Source organism: Elgaria multicarinata, chromosome 3 (genome assembly GCF_023053635.1).
Source record: "Elgaria multicarinata webbii isolate HBS135686 ecotype San Diego chromosome 3, rElgMul1.1.pri, whole genome shotgun sequence".
Lineage (NCBI taxonomy): Eukaryota > Metazoa > Chordata > Lepidosauria > Squamata > Anguidae > Elgaria > Elgaria multicarinata.
Genome location: NC_086173.1, coordinates 146,967,823 through 146,983,987, shown reverse-complemented (window position 1 = coordinate 146,983,987; position 16,165 = coordinate 146,967,823). Strand labels below are relative to the sequence as shown.

Here is a 16,165-nt window from a genome sequence, read left to right as displayed (position 1 = left end):
CACCCCTCCAGCAACATCTGGAGGGGTGTGGCAGCTCCCCACCCCATCCTCAAGGATCAGTGCTTGCAGTCTCCCTTTGCTATAGGATAAGTGGGACAATTGCCGAAAGCACTGAGCCTGTAGCAGAAGAAATGTTGCTATCTGCTACTCATGTTGTTGTTGTTGTTACTGAGGCCTGGGGCAGATGAGATGGATGGGAGCAGGGAGATGAGGCAGTAAGGACAAAACAAACATTCTCCACCCCCGCATCTTCTCCCTGAACTAAAGAGGTTTGAGGAATCCTAGTGGGTGAGAGCAGTCCTGGGCTTTATTCAGGATATCCAGATGCCTTTCACTTTAAGAGTTGGGGCAGATATAATAGGAAAGCATATTTCCCCGCTACCTGCACAAGCTGCAAGTTCGCACACTCTCTTCTCCTTTCCTCCTTTGCAGGGAAGGGGGAGGGATCAAAGACATCCACTATCAAAGTTCAGATGTAACGGGGGCACAGTGATTTGTTTAAAATTGAAAGCCAATGCTTCCGACCTCTGCCTTTTGTGTGTCAAAGAGGAGGAGAGAGAATGGAGGAGCAGATGAGCGCAAGGCTTGCCACAGCTCGCTCACATGCCGCGGAACCATAGTTTTCTGTTGCATCTGAACCAGCCCAGGATGTTCCTGGATTGTTTAGAAAACTGGGAGTGGGCAGGAGCCAGCTCACTCACTCATTCCTGCATGCTCTCAAATAACCCATGGTTAACAAATGGTGGGTTATTATGATCATCTGAACTAGGATGCTATGTGAGAGGCTTGAGTGGTAGGGAAATGCTGGTAGAAACAACTATCTGGCTGAAGGTGGCTGAAACTTAGGAGTCTGCAGTAGGTAGAAGAAAGACATATTTTTTATAAATAGTGTGCTACTGAGAGAGTGGAACTGTTTTTATTTTTAACAGTATTATATGCCCTGGGTAAATTGCATCTCACATGGTCTGAGTGTGTGGCGGAGGTGGGGGGAGCAGGAAGGTGGTATGTCTATAGAGCCGTGTCTGTCAGCAAGTATGGAAACTCCTGATTTAGGCAGAAGGTCTGAATCCTGGGGGTCAAAGTATGTTGGGTCCCTTCAGAAATGGAAGTGGAGGCTAGCATGCAGTGTAATAAGTGGCTCTAAGCCTTTTACCCTGCATGCTCAGTCTTCCACACAGATACACACCTTGCAAATCTCCTGCCTTTCTTTCAGGATCGCCACGGAGCTCACAATGAAGTGGAACCTCTTTGTGTGCTGGACTTCTACATTCATGAGTCCCTCCAGAGGCATGGCTATGGCAAGGAGCTCTTCCATTACATGCTGCAGGTGCCGCCCTCTGTTATTTTCTGCCCCCCCCCCCGCCCCTGAGTGTAAAATCCAATATGGTATCCTGACTTGGCTAAGCCATTCTATTTAAACCTTGCCACTTGCTCCATGGAAAGGCTAAAATCCCTCAGTTAGCAAATCGGATCTGTGGGATAGTTCTTTATTGATCCCAAATGGGGTGATCAGTTAGACAATGGGCATGAAGTCAAGCCTCTCTACAGAATCGTCTCCAAAGGAAATCTCATCTCTGTGAGAATCGATCTCATATACTTGTGGTGGTATTTCCCATGGTCCCGAGCTGTTCTAAATGCCTCTAGAATGCTCCAGCTGTATGAATCCAATGTGGATGGTTCTTCAGTTGGCACTAATTCATTCAGTTAGCCTGGCTGAGGTGAATGGAGTTGGCGGGAGCTCTTGTACTGCTGAGGGACTGTTTGTTAACACTTGCACAGTGGGTAGCTTCACAGCCTAAATAGTTCACATGAATTGAGCCTCTACAATACTGCATATAATAGCTGTTGTTGTTTGCTTTTGGGGTTTTTTTCGTATATTTTGTTTATGTGTGTTATAATGGGTGAGGGTGGAAGGACAGGGTCTAAGCATTTTAATAAATTACGGCCTTCACTGGTTAAGGGAGGAAGAGTCTGGGAAGTGGCCTCATTAGAGCCGTTGTGTGTCTGCTTGATTCATTCTGGGCTGAGGAACATTTCAGCCAGTTGCTACACAATCGCCAAGTTCCCTTCCAATTGGCAAAGCTGCCTTTCGTCATTGGTGAGAGCACAACCCCCCAAATTAAGAACATGTGGGCAGGGTGGGGAAGTGTAGCCCTTTTCCTCCCCCAGTCCAAGTACATTTCTCTTGCCAGTGGCCCTGCAACTGATGATTTAGAGACAGATGTTTCATCCTCCCCTCCTGAGCTGCAAGTTGTAGTCCTCAGTCTACCATCTTCACCTGTCTCTCCCCTCAGAGAGAGCGAGTGGAGCCTCACCAGCTGGCGGTGGACCGCCCCTCAGAGAAACTCCTGTGCTTCCTCGGGAAACACTATAATCTCCATGACACTATCCCCCAGGTGAGTCGTTCTCTTTATGATGGGAAAAAAAATCTTCTCTTCATGCTGCAGTTTTGCCATTTGAAGTAGCTTAGGCAAAGTTGCTTCCATGCTTAACCAAGGCAAAAAAGAAAAAAGGAACGGAAAAAAGTAACATGCCTCTGCAAGCTAATGAAATACGCTGTGGCCCTGTTCAGAAGACACTTTAAACTACAGCTTTAACTATGATGAAGAAGGCTTTTTGCCTTGTTCACCATGGTTAAAGCCGTGGTTTAAGATGTCTTCTGAACAGATTCCAACAGATGTTCAGTGTTTCATCCCCAAAGACCTCCATTGTATTTTGGGCACAAGCTCTTCTTCAGGGGAAAAAGACTGGAGAATGACTACTGTGTGTTATAGCTATAAGGGTATGTTTGAGTGCAAGTCCGTTATCTCTATAAAGTGCTGATTTTTGAGCCACAGAGACACTGGTGACGCTGGAGTGAGATGTGAGTGGCGCTACAGGAGATGGAGAGAGCAGTGAAGGGGGCTTTAATGGGTGCTGTCCTAGCAGTGTTCGATCAAGAAGAAGTGATAGGAGTCAAAATATTTCCTTTATATCCCACCCCTTTCTCCAAGATGCGCCAAGCTTAGTGACCGTCTCCCATTTGCGCCGTTTACTGGGCCAGACCTGCTTAGCTTCAGCAGTAGAAATGTGTCTTGTGCCATGACCATTCTCTGTATTTCTAAGTAGATGTGATTCTGAGTTGTCAGACAAACAAATGTGCCACGAATAAGACAGAGGCGAACATAGCTGGCAGGGAATCCTGATAAGCTTGCCAGGGCATCCGAGGAGGTATTTAGAAAGCTGCAGAGTCCCTTATGGCTATAACACACAGTAGTCATTCTCCAGTCTTTTTCCCCTGAAGAAGAGCTTGTGCCCAAAATACAATGGAGGTCTTTGGGGATGAAACACTGAACATCTGTTGGAATCTGGGCACTTTGTGATGTCGCATCTTTGATTGCAGCACTTGCACATCACATTTGTCGGCATGATTGTGGCTTGAGAGATGTCAGCATTGTTTCACAGGGAGAGGGATGGAAACAAAAGCGCCCCTCGTAGAGACAGAGCGGTTGTCACATCTAAACAGGAAACGCCATTGCCATCAGTTTATTTTTATGCTACAGTGGAAAATATATTACAAAATACAAAAACAATATCTCAGCAATAGCAAAACATCATATCAATCATTGCTACCTTAATACAGTACTAATTCATAATGACGACATATCGAAATAGTTCCAGACAATTAATAAAAATAATAACGATGACTTTAATCAACTGTTGCTGATATATGTAGGCATGGTCAAATCGATTGTCATAGCGACTTTGGTTGATGCAGTACGCAGAAATGGCCTGACCAAAATGGTTGAAGAGGGCAGGAAATTGGATTGTGTGTCTTACATTTTAAATGGAGAAACTAAAAGAGCTGTTTTACGGCAAGTCTAGATTGTGGCAGCTTCCTTTCTTGTTGAGAGATCTTCTCTCTTGTTACTCACTGAGATCCCACGACTGTAAATGTGAAGGATTGAATCTGTGTACTGAGCTATGGCCTGGTTACTTAAAACGGATGGAGAACGTGTGGCCATCCAGAAGCTGTTGAATTGCAGCTCCCATCATTCCTCACCATTGCCTGTGCTTACTAGATCTGATGGGAATTGCAGTCCAACAGCATCGTCAGGGCATGTTCACCATCCTTGCCTTCAGAGGTTTGTTTCTGTCCAGAGAGAAAGCTAAAGCAAATCTGCAGGCTAGTTGTGGGGGGGAAAGGCAAAATGCTGCTTTCATTGCTGGAGGGTGCTCTAAAACATGTAGTAGGGTAAGGAGGATTTCTTTGTGTGTATTTTTCCTTGGTTTTATATCTTCTTTTTCTTTCAGGTGAACAACTTTGTGATTTTCCAGGGCTTTTTCAGCCACCAGCATGGTGAGTCAGAGACATAAAAATGTCCCTTGTCTGGTTACATCAATTTGGAGTTCTGTGTTCTGTGTAGGGTTCGCTTTAGGGTATGGAGAAGCAACCTGGGGACTTCTCAGTGTTTTGGACCACAACTGCCACAATCCCTGACCATTCACCAAGCTGGCTAAGGCTTATGGGAGTTGAAGTCCAAAATATCTGGAGGACACCAGGTTATGGAAAGCTTTAGGGAGCAGTCCAATGGCCCTTAGACAGAGTCTGGGGTGCTATAGCATGCTGTGGATCTCCTCCTCCACACCCATAGACCCAGCTATGAGTATGGAGGAGGAAATCCAATTGTCGATCTTCCCACCCCCTCCTAGCCACTGCAGAAAATTTATCTTACAAGATTGCAACTGCGACCCTGTAGGAGAAGTCAGAGAGGAAGAAAAAGTGGCCTGCTGGTGGCCAGGGAAGGGAGAGAGGAGGCTTATTTTTCCTCCCTACGCATGCTGGTTGTGAGCCACCTACTTAGCATAATTACCCTCACTGGTCATAAATGGTGATGTCTGGACCCTGTCAGGATAGGTGGCTGGGGTGGTTTAGAAACCACTCTGAAACACTAGAACAAACCTTGGTTTTCAGGGTGGTTTGTAAACCAACCTACCCACCCACCCTCACTGGATTCCAATGTGCAGTGGTACCGTGGCTTACTTTCCTTTCATGATCATGTGAACCCAATCACTGAGCCACCTAGTATTCCTTTTTTTAGAAATAAGAATGTAACAAGAGCCTTGCTGGATCAGACTAAAGGCCCGTCTATTCCAGGATATCATTTTCCACACTGGCCAAGCAGTGGGCCGTAAGTTGCTCACTCCTGGTTTAAAACCTAGAAACCAAGTTTCTAGTCCTCTGGTTTGCAGAGAGGAGCATGCAGTTATTCTGATGACAACAATTGCTAAATGATCAGAAACGAGGCAAATAAAGAACAATCCAAGTCCCACTTGGTGGTCTCCTGTTTTCATTTTGCCTCATGAACATTATAAGCCCACATACTAAAAATCATCCCTCCAATGAGTTTACAATTTTTGGAATTTAATAATTTCAAGATAAGTTTACAGTCACATAAATATATCTCACCCAACTGGCTATGGTTTGGCATCTTCCACAGATCTGGAAATGGGGGTATTATTATTATTATTATTATTATTATTATTATTATTAATTGCATTTTTATACTGCCCAACAGCTGAAGCTCCCTGGGTGGTTCACAAAAACTAAAACCATTCAAAGTATAAAACAAACAGTATAAAAACATGATACAAAATACACATTAAAGTTGATTAAAAACATACCATACAAGATTAAAACATCTTTAAAACATTAAAACATCTTTAAAACATTCTAAAATTTCATTGGATAGGCCTGCCAGAATAGATCAGTCTTTATTGCTTTTTTAAATTCTAAAAGACCATCAAGTTGACAAATTTCCTCTGGCAGTCCATTCCACAGTCTGGGAGCAGCAGAAGAGAAAATCCTCTGGGTAACAGTTGTTAATCTAGTTTGTACTAGCTGAAGTAGATTCTTCCCAGAGGACCTGAGTGTGCGGGGCAGATAGTATGGGAGAAGGCGATTCCGCAGGTAGCCTGGACCCAAACCATGTAGGGCTTGAAAGGTAATAACCAACACTTTGTACTTTGCCCGGAAACTAATTGGCAGCCGGTGAAGAGATTTTAAAACTGGTGTAATGTGGTCACCCCTAGGTGTACCAGTGACCAGCCTGGCTGCCATATTTTGGACTAATTGAAGTTTCCAGACTAGGCACAGAGATAGTCCCATGTAGAGCGCATTGCAGAAGTCGAGCCTCGAAGTTACCAGCGTGTGTACTACTATCTTTAGGTGTTCCAACTCTAGGAAGGGGCGCAGCTGACGTATCAGCCGAAGCTGATAGTAGGCACTCCTGGCCGGCGCATCTATCTGAGCTGTCATTTGGAGCGACGGATCCAGAAGCAGTCCCAAGCTGCGAACGCAGTCTTTCAGGGGGAGTGTAACCCCATCCAGAACCCGTTGATACACCTCCAAACCCAGGTTGCAGCCTTTGACAGCAAGCACCTCTGTCTTGTTTTAATTAAATGTAGCTGATCAGTGGAGGTCCTCTGTTTAATGAAAGAGTTCTGGTATTGTTCTTGAAAATTGCTAAATAACTTGCTTAGCTCAGGTTATGCTCCTTGAGATCCCTCAATAATTATGAGATCGTTTCCATATTCAATAAAGCACTCTCTGTTCCTCTAGATTAATTCATAAATAACCACCCTTTGATTCTGTCTTTTCACTTATCCACACAATTTAGGACTGCCATCCTTCTTCACAACTTGGCCTTTGGTTGTCCAAAGTATCTAAGCTGCTAAAATGCCAACTCCATTTTTGGTATTGTTTTTTTCTTCCTTTCCAAAGCTTCATCTTTCTTTCTCTTTCCCCACAGCTCCAGTAAGAAAGTTGCCTCCAAAGCGTCACGAGGGGGATATAAAACCGTACTCCCTATCGGACCGAGAATGTAAGAGCTTTTTAAGTGATGCTTCTCCTAGATTGGAAAATAGGTCTGAGCAATACCCTTTTAGAGGGGACTCAAGCAAAGCAATATCCAGACTGAGGGGCTATGTTTTTACAAAGTTGGGGGTTAATTTTTTTTCTTGCTGGTGTGTGGCAGGGAGAGATGGAAAGTACCAGTTGAGCTTCTATTCTCCTCTGCTTGGGTTGAGTGGGGCAGCTGATGTTGTGGGGCAGAGAAACATGCACAAGTTGTCTTCCTGGTTCTGTGGTACTCATTCTATGTAGGTCACTTGGGCCCATTTAGGATGGGGGAGCTATTTGGTTTTAAGAAAGTATGAGAAGAGCCAACCCTGAACTTCAAGATTGCCTTCAGTCAAGAAGAATTTAAATTCCATTCCTTGACTCAGCAGTCCTTCCACATTTGGGGGATCTTACTGAGCAAAAGATTTTCCTTCTTAGGAAAGAAGCTACTGGCTCCAAGCTCTTGCCACCACCTTTCGAATGTGCTAGTTCTAAATAGCTTCCAGGAAGTCAGGGATACATAGTGTCGGGGGGGGGGGGAAGGGATATTCTCCAGTATTGTCCTAGTTGAGCTGCCATAAGCTGGGATTCAGCTGTTCTGAGCTTCCCATAGTGGAACTGGTCAAGCAAAGCAAAGGGCTTCGCAGCATTTGCTTATGCCCTTGGCCTGACAGCAAGCAACTTGGAAGGCAAAGGCGATGGTGATGCATTTGGGGATTTTAAGCAACCCAGAGTGGCTGCATTTGATGATCTCTCTCTACAGTGGCCTTCCTTAACCTGATGCCCACTGGTCTTTGGACATGCTTGCTGGAGAGGATGGGAATGAGAGTCCCAACACATCAATGGGGGTACCAGATTGGGGAGAACTGATCTAGGAAAAGGAGAACTGATTCATTTGTTTTTTTAAATCTCTTTACTCCAACTTGTAGTCCTGAAGGAAGAGGTTGAGCCGCCATGGCCCTTCAACCAGTCTCGCTCGCTGACCCGCTCTAGCAGCCTGGGGAACTCCCCGGTGCGGGGCTGCCTCAAGCCTTACTTCAATGAGCAAGAGCTGCTGAAGAACTTGCGCCTCTGCCCCCCGCACTCAACTGCCCACCATCTGATGAATGGTGATCCTGGCGACCCAGTTTCACAGAGGCGGAGAACCAGGTACGATGTGGGAGGGATCTCGGAACCCTGCAGTAGGTGGGGCAAAGAATACTTTTGGTGTGTGTGTGTGTGTGTGTGCATGCCCAATTTGGGAAGTAGCTAATCCTTAAGGATTGCTGGGTCAAGACACTAGCAGGCGTTTGATTTCCATAGAACTTCAGGTTCTAGCATGTTGTTCCCTTACTGGAGGCTCATTAACAGGGCTGCGTGTACCCCACCCTCGACTGAAATTCAGCATCCAAGCAATCAACATTCTTCACTGGAAAAGCTCGATCCTGCAGCCTGTATAAATTATAAAAAAATGAGCCGATATGCACAATTTGACTCATTTTTACTTAATTTATTCTGGCTTTGATAATCAAGATGGAATAGAGGGAGAAGAGCTATGCAGGGCACTGAGTCCCCTAAATTGGTGAAAACATTATTTAGTTGTTTCTCTGACTTCTGTCTACACATCTTCAAGCATATCTTCACACTATAACGGCTCAAATCTTCCTTTTTTGAAGCAAGCAAGCAAACTGAGATTCTCAGGAAGCTGAATTCTATGTTTGGTATCACATTCTGAGCTTTTACGGCACTCCTGTGGAATTGAGGCATGCAACCAGCCCTGCATGTTAGAAGGACTTTTTCTAGGAGGTTTCTAGGAATCTAGAAATGCCATTGGCAGTCCTCCTAACAGATTAAGCCCACGCATGAAGCCTAACCTCTTGCCCATCTCCAGTGCTGTGCCACCCAAAATGGAATAATAGATCGTGAGATCCCTGGGCTGGAGTTGACCATGGAGATAATACTGATTTTACTGGCTGATAAGTGTGTATACTCAGTTGAACCTCCAACAGCAAAATCAAATGGCCCTTTGGATGAATGAGTTTCCCTTGGTCAGTCTGTCTCAGAAGCCTATTGCCTCTGCACATGCTCTTTGTTCCTCCTATTCCACTTCCCCTGCTCTCTTAAATGAAGTGTCTCTGCTCAGACTCCCTTGCCACCTCCTGGTGTCTGGTGCTCCCTCCCTCCCATACCTCTTCCGTGGCACCACCCCTTTTTCTTCAAATCCCTCCTCAAAGGCCACCCAAGAAGCCTTTGACAACTGCATGGTTCTGAACTGCATTTGTTCTTACTCAGCCTTTGTTAATGCGACCTCCTTCCTCCGTTTTGAGCTCCTCGGGTGCAGGCCTCCCTTGTTTGCCTACACTATTGCATTGCACTTTCCCATTTACACAGCACTTTTGAAAAGCATAAACACATGGGGAAGTAGATCAAGCCCATGTAGGAAGTATTTGGATTAAATCTGCCCCATTCATACCAGTCTAGATAACCAGGGTAGAAGTGTAAGAAGTACCGATTTTGGAACTAGAAGATAGCTCCTGGCAGTGTGGAGGGCAGTAGAAATTCTGAAGGTCACACACTGGAATTGCACATTACACTGACAGGTACAGGTTCCCAACCCCATGTTTGCAAGGTAACGCAAGGGAGCAAGCATTTGCCGGGGAGGAGCATTGGCAGTGTTTAACTCTTCCCCTACAACCTGTCCCTCAGATTGTTGTTCCAGCTTCGACGCCAAGCTGGGGTGGAAAAGCAAAGAGAAGAGCAAGTGGGGGAGGAATAGCAGTAGAAGGGTTAAACCTATCTGATAGTTGATTCTCCCCTACAAATGCTTGCCCATGCATTCGTGTTCAGAGGAGGGCAACCAGGATGATCAGGGGTCTGGAAACAAAGCCCTATGAAGAGAGACTGAAAGAACTGGGCATGTTTAGCCTGGAGAAGAGAAGATTGAGGGGAGACATGATAGCACTCTTCAAATACTTGAAAGGTTGTCACACAGAGGAGGGCCAGGATCTCTTCTCGATCCTCCCAGAGTGCAGGACACGGAATAATGGGCTCAAGTTAAAGGAAACCAGATTCCAGCTGGACATCAGGAAAAACTTCCTGACTGTTAGAGCAGTACGACAATGGAATCAGTTACCTAGGAAGGTTGTGGGCTCTCCCACACTAGAGGCCTTCAAGAGGCAGCTGGACAAGCATCTGTCAGGGATGCTTTAGGGTGGATTCCTGCATTGAGCAGAGGGTTGGACTCGATGGCCTTGTAGGCCCCTTCCAACTCTGCTATTCTATGATTCTATGTTTCTCTCTCTTGGGAACCTTTGTTTGGTGGGCAGTTCTGAGGTGAGGTGTAACACCCCCCCTCCTGTTTGTATCCCCTTGTGCCATTCTGCCAGCAGTTCCTTCCTTCTGGCGAATGGATTTCCCCCTCTCCCCTGCACCCCCACGCATGCGCGCAAAATCTTCTCTGGAGGGGCTAGGGAACCTTCCGGAGGAGAATTACGGGGCTCACGGGAGGTTGCAGTGGAGAGGCCAAGCCAAGGGAGTTCCATTGTGTGAGTGGAAGTCCCTTTCTTGTGAGCATATATTCTTGCTTGTGGTTGGATCCAGTGGTTGGACACCTAATCACACACCCCTGTTGAATGGGCGCAGCTGTAGAAGAGACCAGTCTTAGATGGCTTTCCCACTTAAGAACAGAGGAATTGATCTTGCTGCAATGGTCTTTCCTCTCAAAAATAGTTAAAATGAAGGAAACCCATGGAAACTCCATTCCAAAGCACACCAGATCATTATTCATACATACATAGGTGTGAATAATTTCACGAGCCGCTCTTGTTTCCTGTTTTAGCGGTGTTGACTCTAGTCTTCACTGTTTAGTGTTGGGCCTCCTTCCTGCTCTGATGTATGTTCTGTCACTGTAGAATTTGATCCATTTGTAGCCGCAGATATTACTACAGTATAACATTAATCCAACATCAAATATATTCATTTCCAGAGTACTGTTTCTCTATAAGCATCATTACTCTCAGGAGAGAGATGTCGTCTTTAGTATCTTGAATTTGATGCTTTCCCCTCAGTCCATCAGGGATCTAACCTGTCTCTTTCTCTTTTTTTTTGTTTTTAATACCCATCCCTTCCTTCCTTCCTTCCTCACCCCTTCCCTTTCTCTTTCTCTCCTTCCACCCTCCTCTGCCAGCTCCTTGAATCGCTCTGAAAACAGCCATTGATCGCCGGTCTCTGCTGTGTCTCCCCAACCGTTGGGCCTCCGCTTGTGTTCTTTCTAGCAACGAGATTTGGTTTTACATCCAGTATCTTCGCCCTCTCCTTTTTTTATAAGCTTTATGGGTAGAACCTGTAAGGATGTGGATTTATTTATATAGTGTTGGGATGTGTATGGTGGTGGGGTTTGGGGGAGGGTTTTTTGCTTCCCCTTTTTTATGCCGTGATTCCCAAAAGCTCTTAAGCAAAGGAACCTGGTTACCTTTTAGAAGAGCAGATCCTCCTGCTTGCCATTTTTTTTCTTTTCACTTCAAATTATTTATTGAATTGTGCTTCAGTTCCAAAGTGGTCAGAGTTTACAGCTGGCAAATTAGCGGTGTCCTAGATGAAAGACCCTACATTGTTTTACACACACCATGAATTGCTTGGTCTCCGTTGCCATGTAATCCTGCCTTGGGCTGCTCAGTCAGTGTTTGGTTGGGTCTGCCGGTCTTAGATCCAAAGAAGACAAAGTTGCCATGAAATCGATCCCACGATGAACCAAGATTTGGGATTTTCCATTTCCCCTGTTCTAGTCTTGAAATATGCTAGTGGACTTCGTAGACACCTGGGATAGCCAGCTAGTGGCCTCCCTTTTAAAAATGGTTGCTCTGGTAACGAAAGGGCAGCGTGAGGTGAGGCACCTCAGATGGCCGATTTTAAAGTACCATTAAACAGAAGCTATCACATTATTTCAGAGGTTATACTTTACCATTGTTGGGGTGGGTGGGTTTGGGGTTGTTTGCCTTAGGTACCGTTTGGCCTTCTTTCCTTCTATATATTTTTTCCCCTTTCTTCGATTGAAAACAGGCAGTAGTTTTATTTCAGGGAGGGAAGGTGGTGTGAAAGAGGCATCAGTGCCTGTGGTGTGTCCACATCTCACTGTTCTCTCTGGTAAATTAGTTTTGTTGTACTTCAGAAACCTGCTTGATCTTTACTGTACCACTGTGTTAAGAGGTGCCTAAGCTAGAGGAGCTTGCCTGGCGGCCTCATTTTAAAAAGGAGCCCGCGGTCTTTCTTGGGACTGTGTGGTTCGTCACCTGAAATTTCCCACCCTTTTCATCATGTATCTGACAGAACGCTTGTGGCACAACACGTTAGTTTAGTCTTTAAGGTGCCACAAGGCTCTCCGTGGTGTGTGGTGCATTTTGTTGATGACTTCATCTGAAACCGTTGTCTTCAGGCAACCAGGCAGAGCTTTTTGTAAAAAGGAACAGAGCTGTTTTGTTTCCTTTCAGACTATCCATTTACTATGAGTGACTAGCATAGGTGTGTGTGTAGGCTAGGAACCATTATGGATGTGCCTGCAAGGCTGGACAAGGGATAGAGCCCTGGGGGCTCAGTGGAACCCCCGTAGCCTTCTTGTCTGTCTCCCAGCACAATCGCTGACCTTTTCTCCCTTCTGCCCCTCAACCATTATGAACCTCAGCCACTTTCTAGACACCCTTTGCCCTTGTGTTCAAATGAGTGTGTCTGAGGTTCCTGATAAGACTACAGTCTGCTCTGATAAAAATGTTCATGGGGGAACAAGCACAGCTTTTTACCAAGTCGAACTATTGATCTATCTCACCCGGTGCTGTCTGCTTTGACGGGCAACAGCTCTTGGAGGTTTCTGACAGAAAGGGGTCTTTCTTAGCCCTTGGCGCTTAAGATGTTTTAAGTGGATCTGCCATTGAGGGAGCCTGGGACCTTTTCAGGTGTGGACGACCCCTCTGCAAATGGGAATGACGTTTTCATAAGGCAGGAGTATTGTACCTCAAGCCTGCAGGCTAAATTGAGCCTGCTTGGGGTCTCAATCCTTCACCTTTCCCTTCAGTGTAGATGGTTTGGTGGCTTTCATGGCTTTTGTGCAGCCTTTCCTCCAGTCTAAAATGCCTCTTCTAAGGCTTAATGACTGGCAGTAAGAGTTCAAAGCTAAAATATGCTGTTATTATTAGTATTTTGGCCCTGCCACCCTTTTATCTTTGGTCACTTGGAATGTGGTCACCCAAAAAAGACTCCAATACGTAAGGAGGGGTGTCCCGAAAAAGGCAGATTTAAACCCAATTATCACCCCACTTGTTCTCAGCTTAAAATCATTTAGTATTTCTTTCCCCAGTTAACTCCGAGTCGTTTTGAATGCAGGCAAGAAGCATTTACAGAGGTTTTTCTTTGGTGGGCAAGTAAAAGGAGCCAAAATTGGATTCCGTGTGTGGCTAAAGTTGCTCCTTCTTAAAAGGAACGTTATTTTCTCCAATTATCCAGAACACACTGAAGGTGGCTAGAGAATGCTGGGAAGTATAGGACTTTTTCTGTCTAAACATGCATAGGATTGCACCCTAATAGTTTTCTTCATTCCCTACCAAAATTATAAAGCAGGTTTTGGCTACAGAGTTTCTCTCTATGGAGTTCAGGCCAAGCATCTGTAGAGAGAAAACTGAGTAAAGCTCACTGCAGTTGTATTATTATTATTATTATTATTATTATTATTATTATTATTATCATTATTATTATTATTGAATCTGTCTGGGTGGTTTACAACAATTCATAAAATAAAATACAATATAAAAATACATCATAAAAAAGCATAAAAATTTACAAATACAAAATTTAAAAGAATTTAAACAGCTAAAAACAGTTTCAATAAAATACTAGGCCCATTTAGCTGTCTGGCATGTGCCCCATCATATGCCATTAAAAGCCTGGGAATAGAGGGCAGTCTTAACCTGGTGCCAAAAAGATGGCAGTGGGCCTGTTCAGACAACACGTTGAGCCATGGTTAGGCCGCTAACCCTTTTGCAGCAAATGGTTAGTGAATGTGTTTAAACCGTGGTTATATAGCCACCATGGTTAGGGAATGGTTCATACGACATGCGAAGTCATGGTTCACATGCCGCGCTAAACCTTAATGTTTAGCTCAAAAAGCTTAACCACCGAGGTTTAGCATGTCATCTGAACAGGGTCAGCGTTGGCACCTGGCGGCCCAGAATAGGAAGCTCCCCCAAACTGTAAGGGTCATCCCTTAGGCCATTCAAGCATTTGATCCTTCTCTGCAGCTCCTGCCTTGCTCTGTTCTCCTTGTCTTCCTCTGCTTTACGATCTGTCAGTTCTGTTTGTCGTTTTTTGGATGTCGTTCAGTCTGTGGTATGTTTCGCCCTTTGGAATGGGACAGTTGTGCACCTATGGCTGTTTTGTGCGTTGCTGTGTAGTTTAAAAAGAAAATTGCTTTGGGGATTTGAAAACCTTACAGCAGTTGCCTCTGCTCCCAAAGCGAGAGAAGCCTTTACAAGGTTTATAAATGGTTACCTCAGCTGGAGAAGCAGAAGTTCTGAGCTTTGTTTCCAGGTTTGGAATTGAAAACGGATGGTTTCAGAGGACAAAAATGGAAACTAGGAGCCAAGGATGAGAATCAGGGCTTGCGTGCCTTGGAGAGAAGGAATTTGTCTGTAGTGTCAAGAAGGAGAAAGGTGCATGCAGAACAAAGAATTGATTTGCCAGATAAGCAAAATGTATGTGCAGTCAGGGCTGTGTGAGATAGGGAGGAAAATTAAATAAATCCAATGTGTGCCAACGTAGCTCAAACTCTGTGCCAGGAAAAGCATCAACTTGTCTAACAATGAACATACAATGGTTGCTTAGCTTTCATAATGTAGATGTTTCTTTAACTGGTAGTTGTGCTAAAGTAAGGAGCAAGGAGGAGCTGGTTCGGTATAGTGGATGGGATTTGGAATGGGACTGGAGAGACTTGGGTTCGGATCCCCACTCAGCCATGATGCTCACTGGATGACCTTGGCCAGTCACTTTCTCTCAGCCTAACCTACCTCACAGGGTTGTTGTGAGGATAAAATGGGGATGGGATGTGCAATGTATGCTCCCCTGAGCGACTTGGAGAAGGAGTGAGATAAAAATGTAGTAACATTTCATATTCTGAATATTGAAGTCTGCCTTCTGACCACGAATGAATGCTCAGACTCTCCCCTCTAGTTCCTGAGATTTCACCAGGCAGCACCTGATTTCAAGGCTATCTTCGCATAACAGCCAAAACTACTTGCTCCATGCATAAACTGAGAGTCTCAGGGCACTAAATTCAAAACTCAGTATCATGATGCCCAGCTGAAATTGCAAAACTGTGGAGTACCTACCACTGTGTATAAAAAACACGGTTTATTTTGTGCCCTAGCTATAACTAGTACCACCTTATGAAAAGAGACCCAGAGCAGGAGAGCAGAGAAGTCAGAGGCAGATGTGGCTGAAGCACTGTCTGTTTCATGTGCCAATAGTCACCCTGCATGGGGACTTGTAGACTGCTCATGTTGGCAAAATACCAATTGTAACATTTAGCCATGTGGGCTGTTCTTGTGTGAGGTGTAACCCCACATAGGTTGCACGGTTGTGCCATCAGGCAGCACAGGCTTTTTACTTTTTAAAGGCCAACCAACCTAACAGCCATCTAATTCCTTGAGTGGGCTGCTTTTAATTTGGTTTCATAATATCTTTCTCATAGGCCACGCACCTGAATGACTCAGTGACTGGGTTTGGACAACAAAACCAATGGTGGTTTAAATAGTCAACAGTCGGTTATTTAACCCATCATGGGGTATCGTGTTATGTGGCGGGAGTTTTTTGACCAGTGGTTGGTTAATTGGCCAAAATAATACAAATAACCAACGCTGTACAGAGTTGGCGATTTGAACCACTGTTGGTTATTGTGTTGTATGGAGGGCACTGTTGGTTATTTCGTCAGCCAGAGTCACAAAGCAAGAGCGGTCGAAGCAGAGGTTGCTACTCTAGTCCAGCCAGCAGGATAGATTTTCAGCAGCAATGGATGATGGGATACTAGTGGGAGGACTGAGGGGGAAAGGTGGGGGATGAGCGTGGGCTAATAGTCAACTCAGCGCTGAGCCTAATCCACACTTTGGTTGATTATTACCACATCATGTGGGGAGTAACCCCTAGATAAACAACTGTCAAGTTGGTTATTACCCCACCATTGACTATCATGTTGTCTAAATGCAGCCTGAGCTTCACAAGCATTATATAAACTTGTAGGACTGCCAATCACAGTTTTGATGATTAAAA

At 45.0% G+C, this 16,165-nt stretch overlaps 1 protein-coding gene across 3 annotated transcripts in view; it reads left to right on the top strand.

Moving 5' to 3' along the window:
* The window catches only part of ATAT1 (alpha tubulin acetyltransferase 1), a 30,986-nt gene that overhangs the window by 7,772 nt on the left and 7,049 nt on the right, over window positions 1-16,165 (top strand). For 2 of the 3 annotated variants that reach the window (XM_063122269.1, XM_063122267.1), the window contains exons 5-9: window positions 1,214-1,327; window positions 2,295-2,396; window positions 4,294-4,339; window positions 6,792-6,863; window positions 7,810-8,029. In XM_063122269.1, coding sequence (XP_062978339.1) covers window positions 1,214-1,327; window positions 2,295-2,396; window positions 4,294-4,339; window positions 6,792-6,863; window positions 7,810-8,029 — 554 coding nt within the window. Of the gene's footprint in view, window positions 1-1,213; window positions 1,328-2,294; window positions 2,397-4,293; window positions 4,340-6,791; window positions 6,864-7,809; window positions 8,030-11,045; window positions 12,021-16,165 lie in introns of those variants that run through there. The other variant, XM_063122270.1, reaches the window with a different exon arrangement.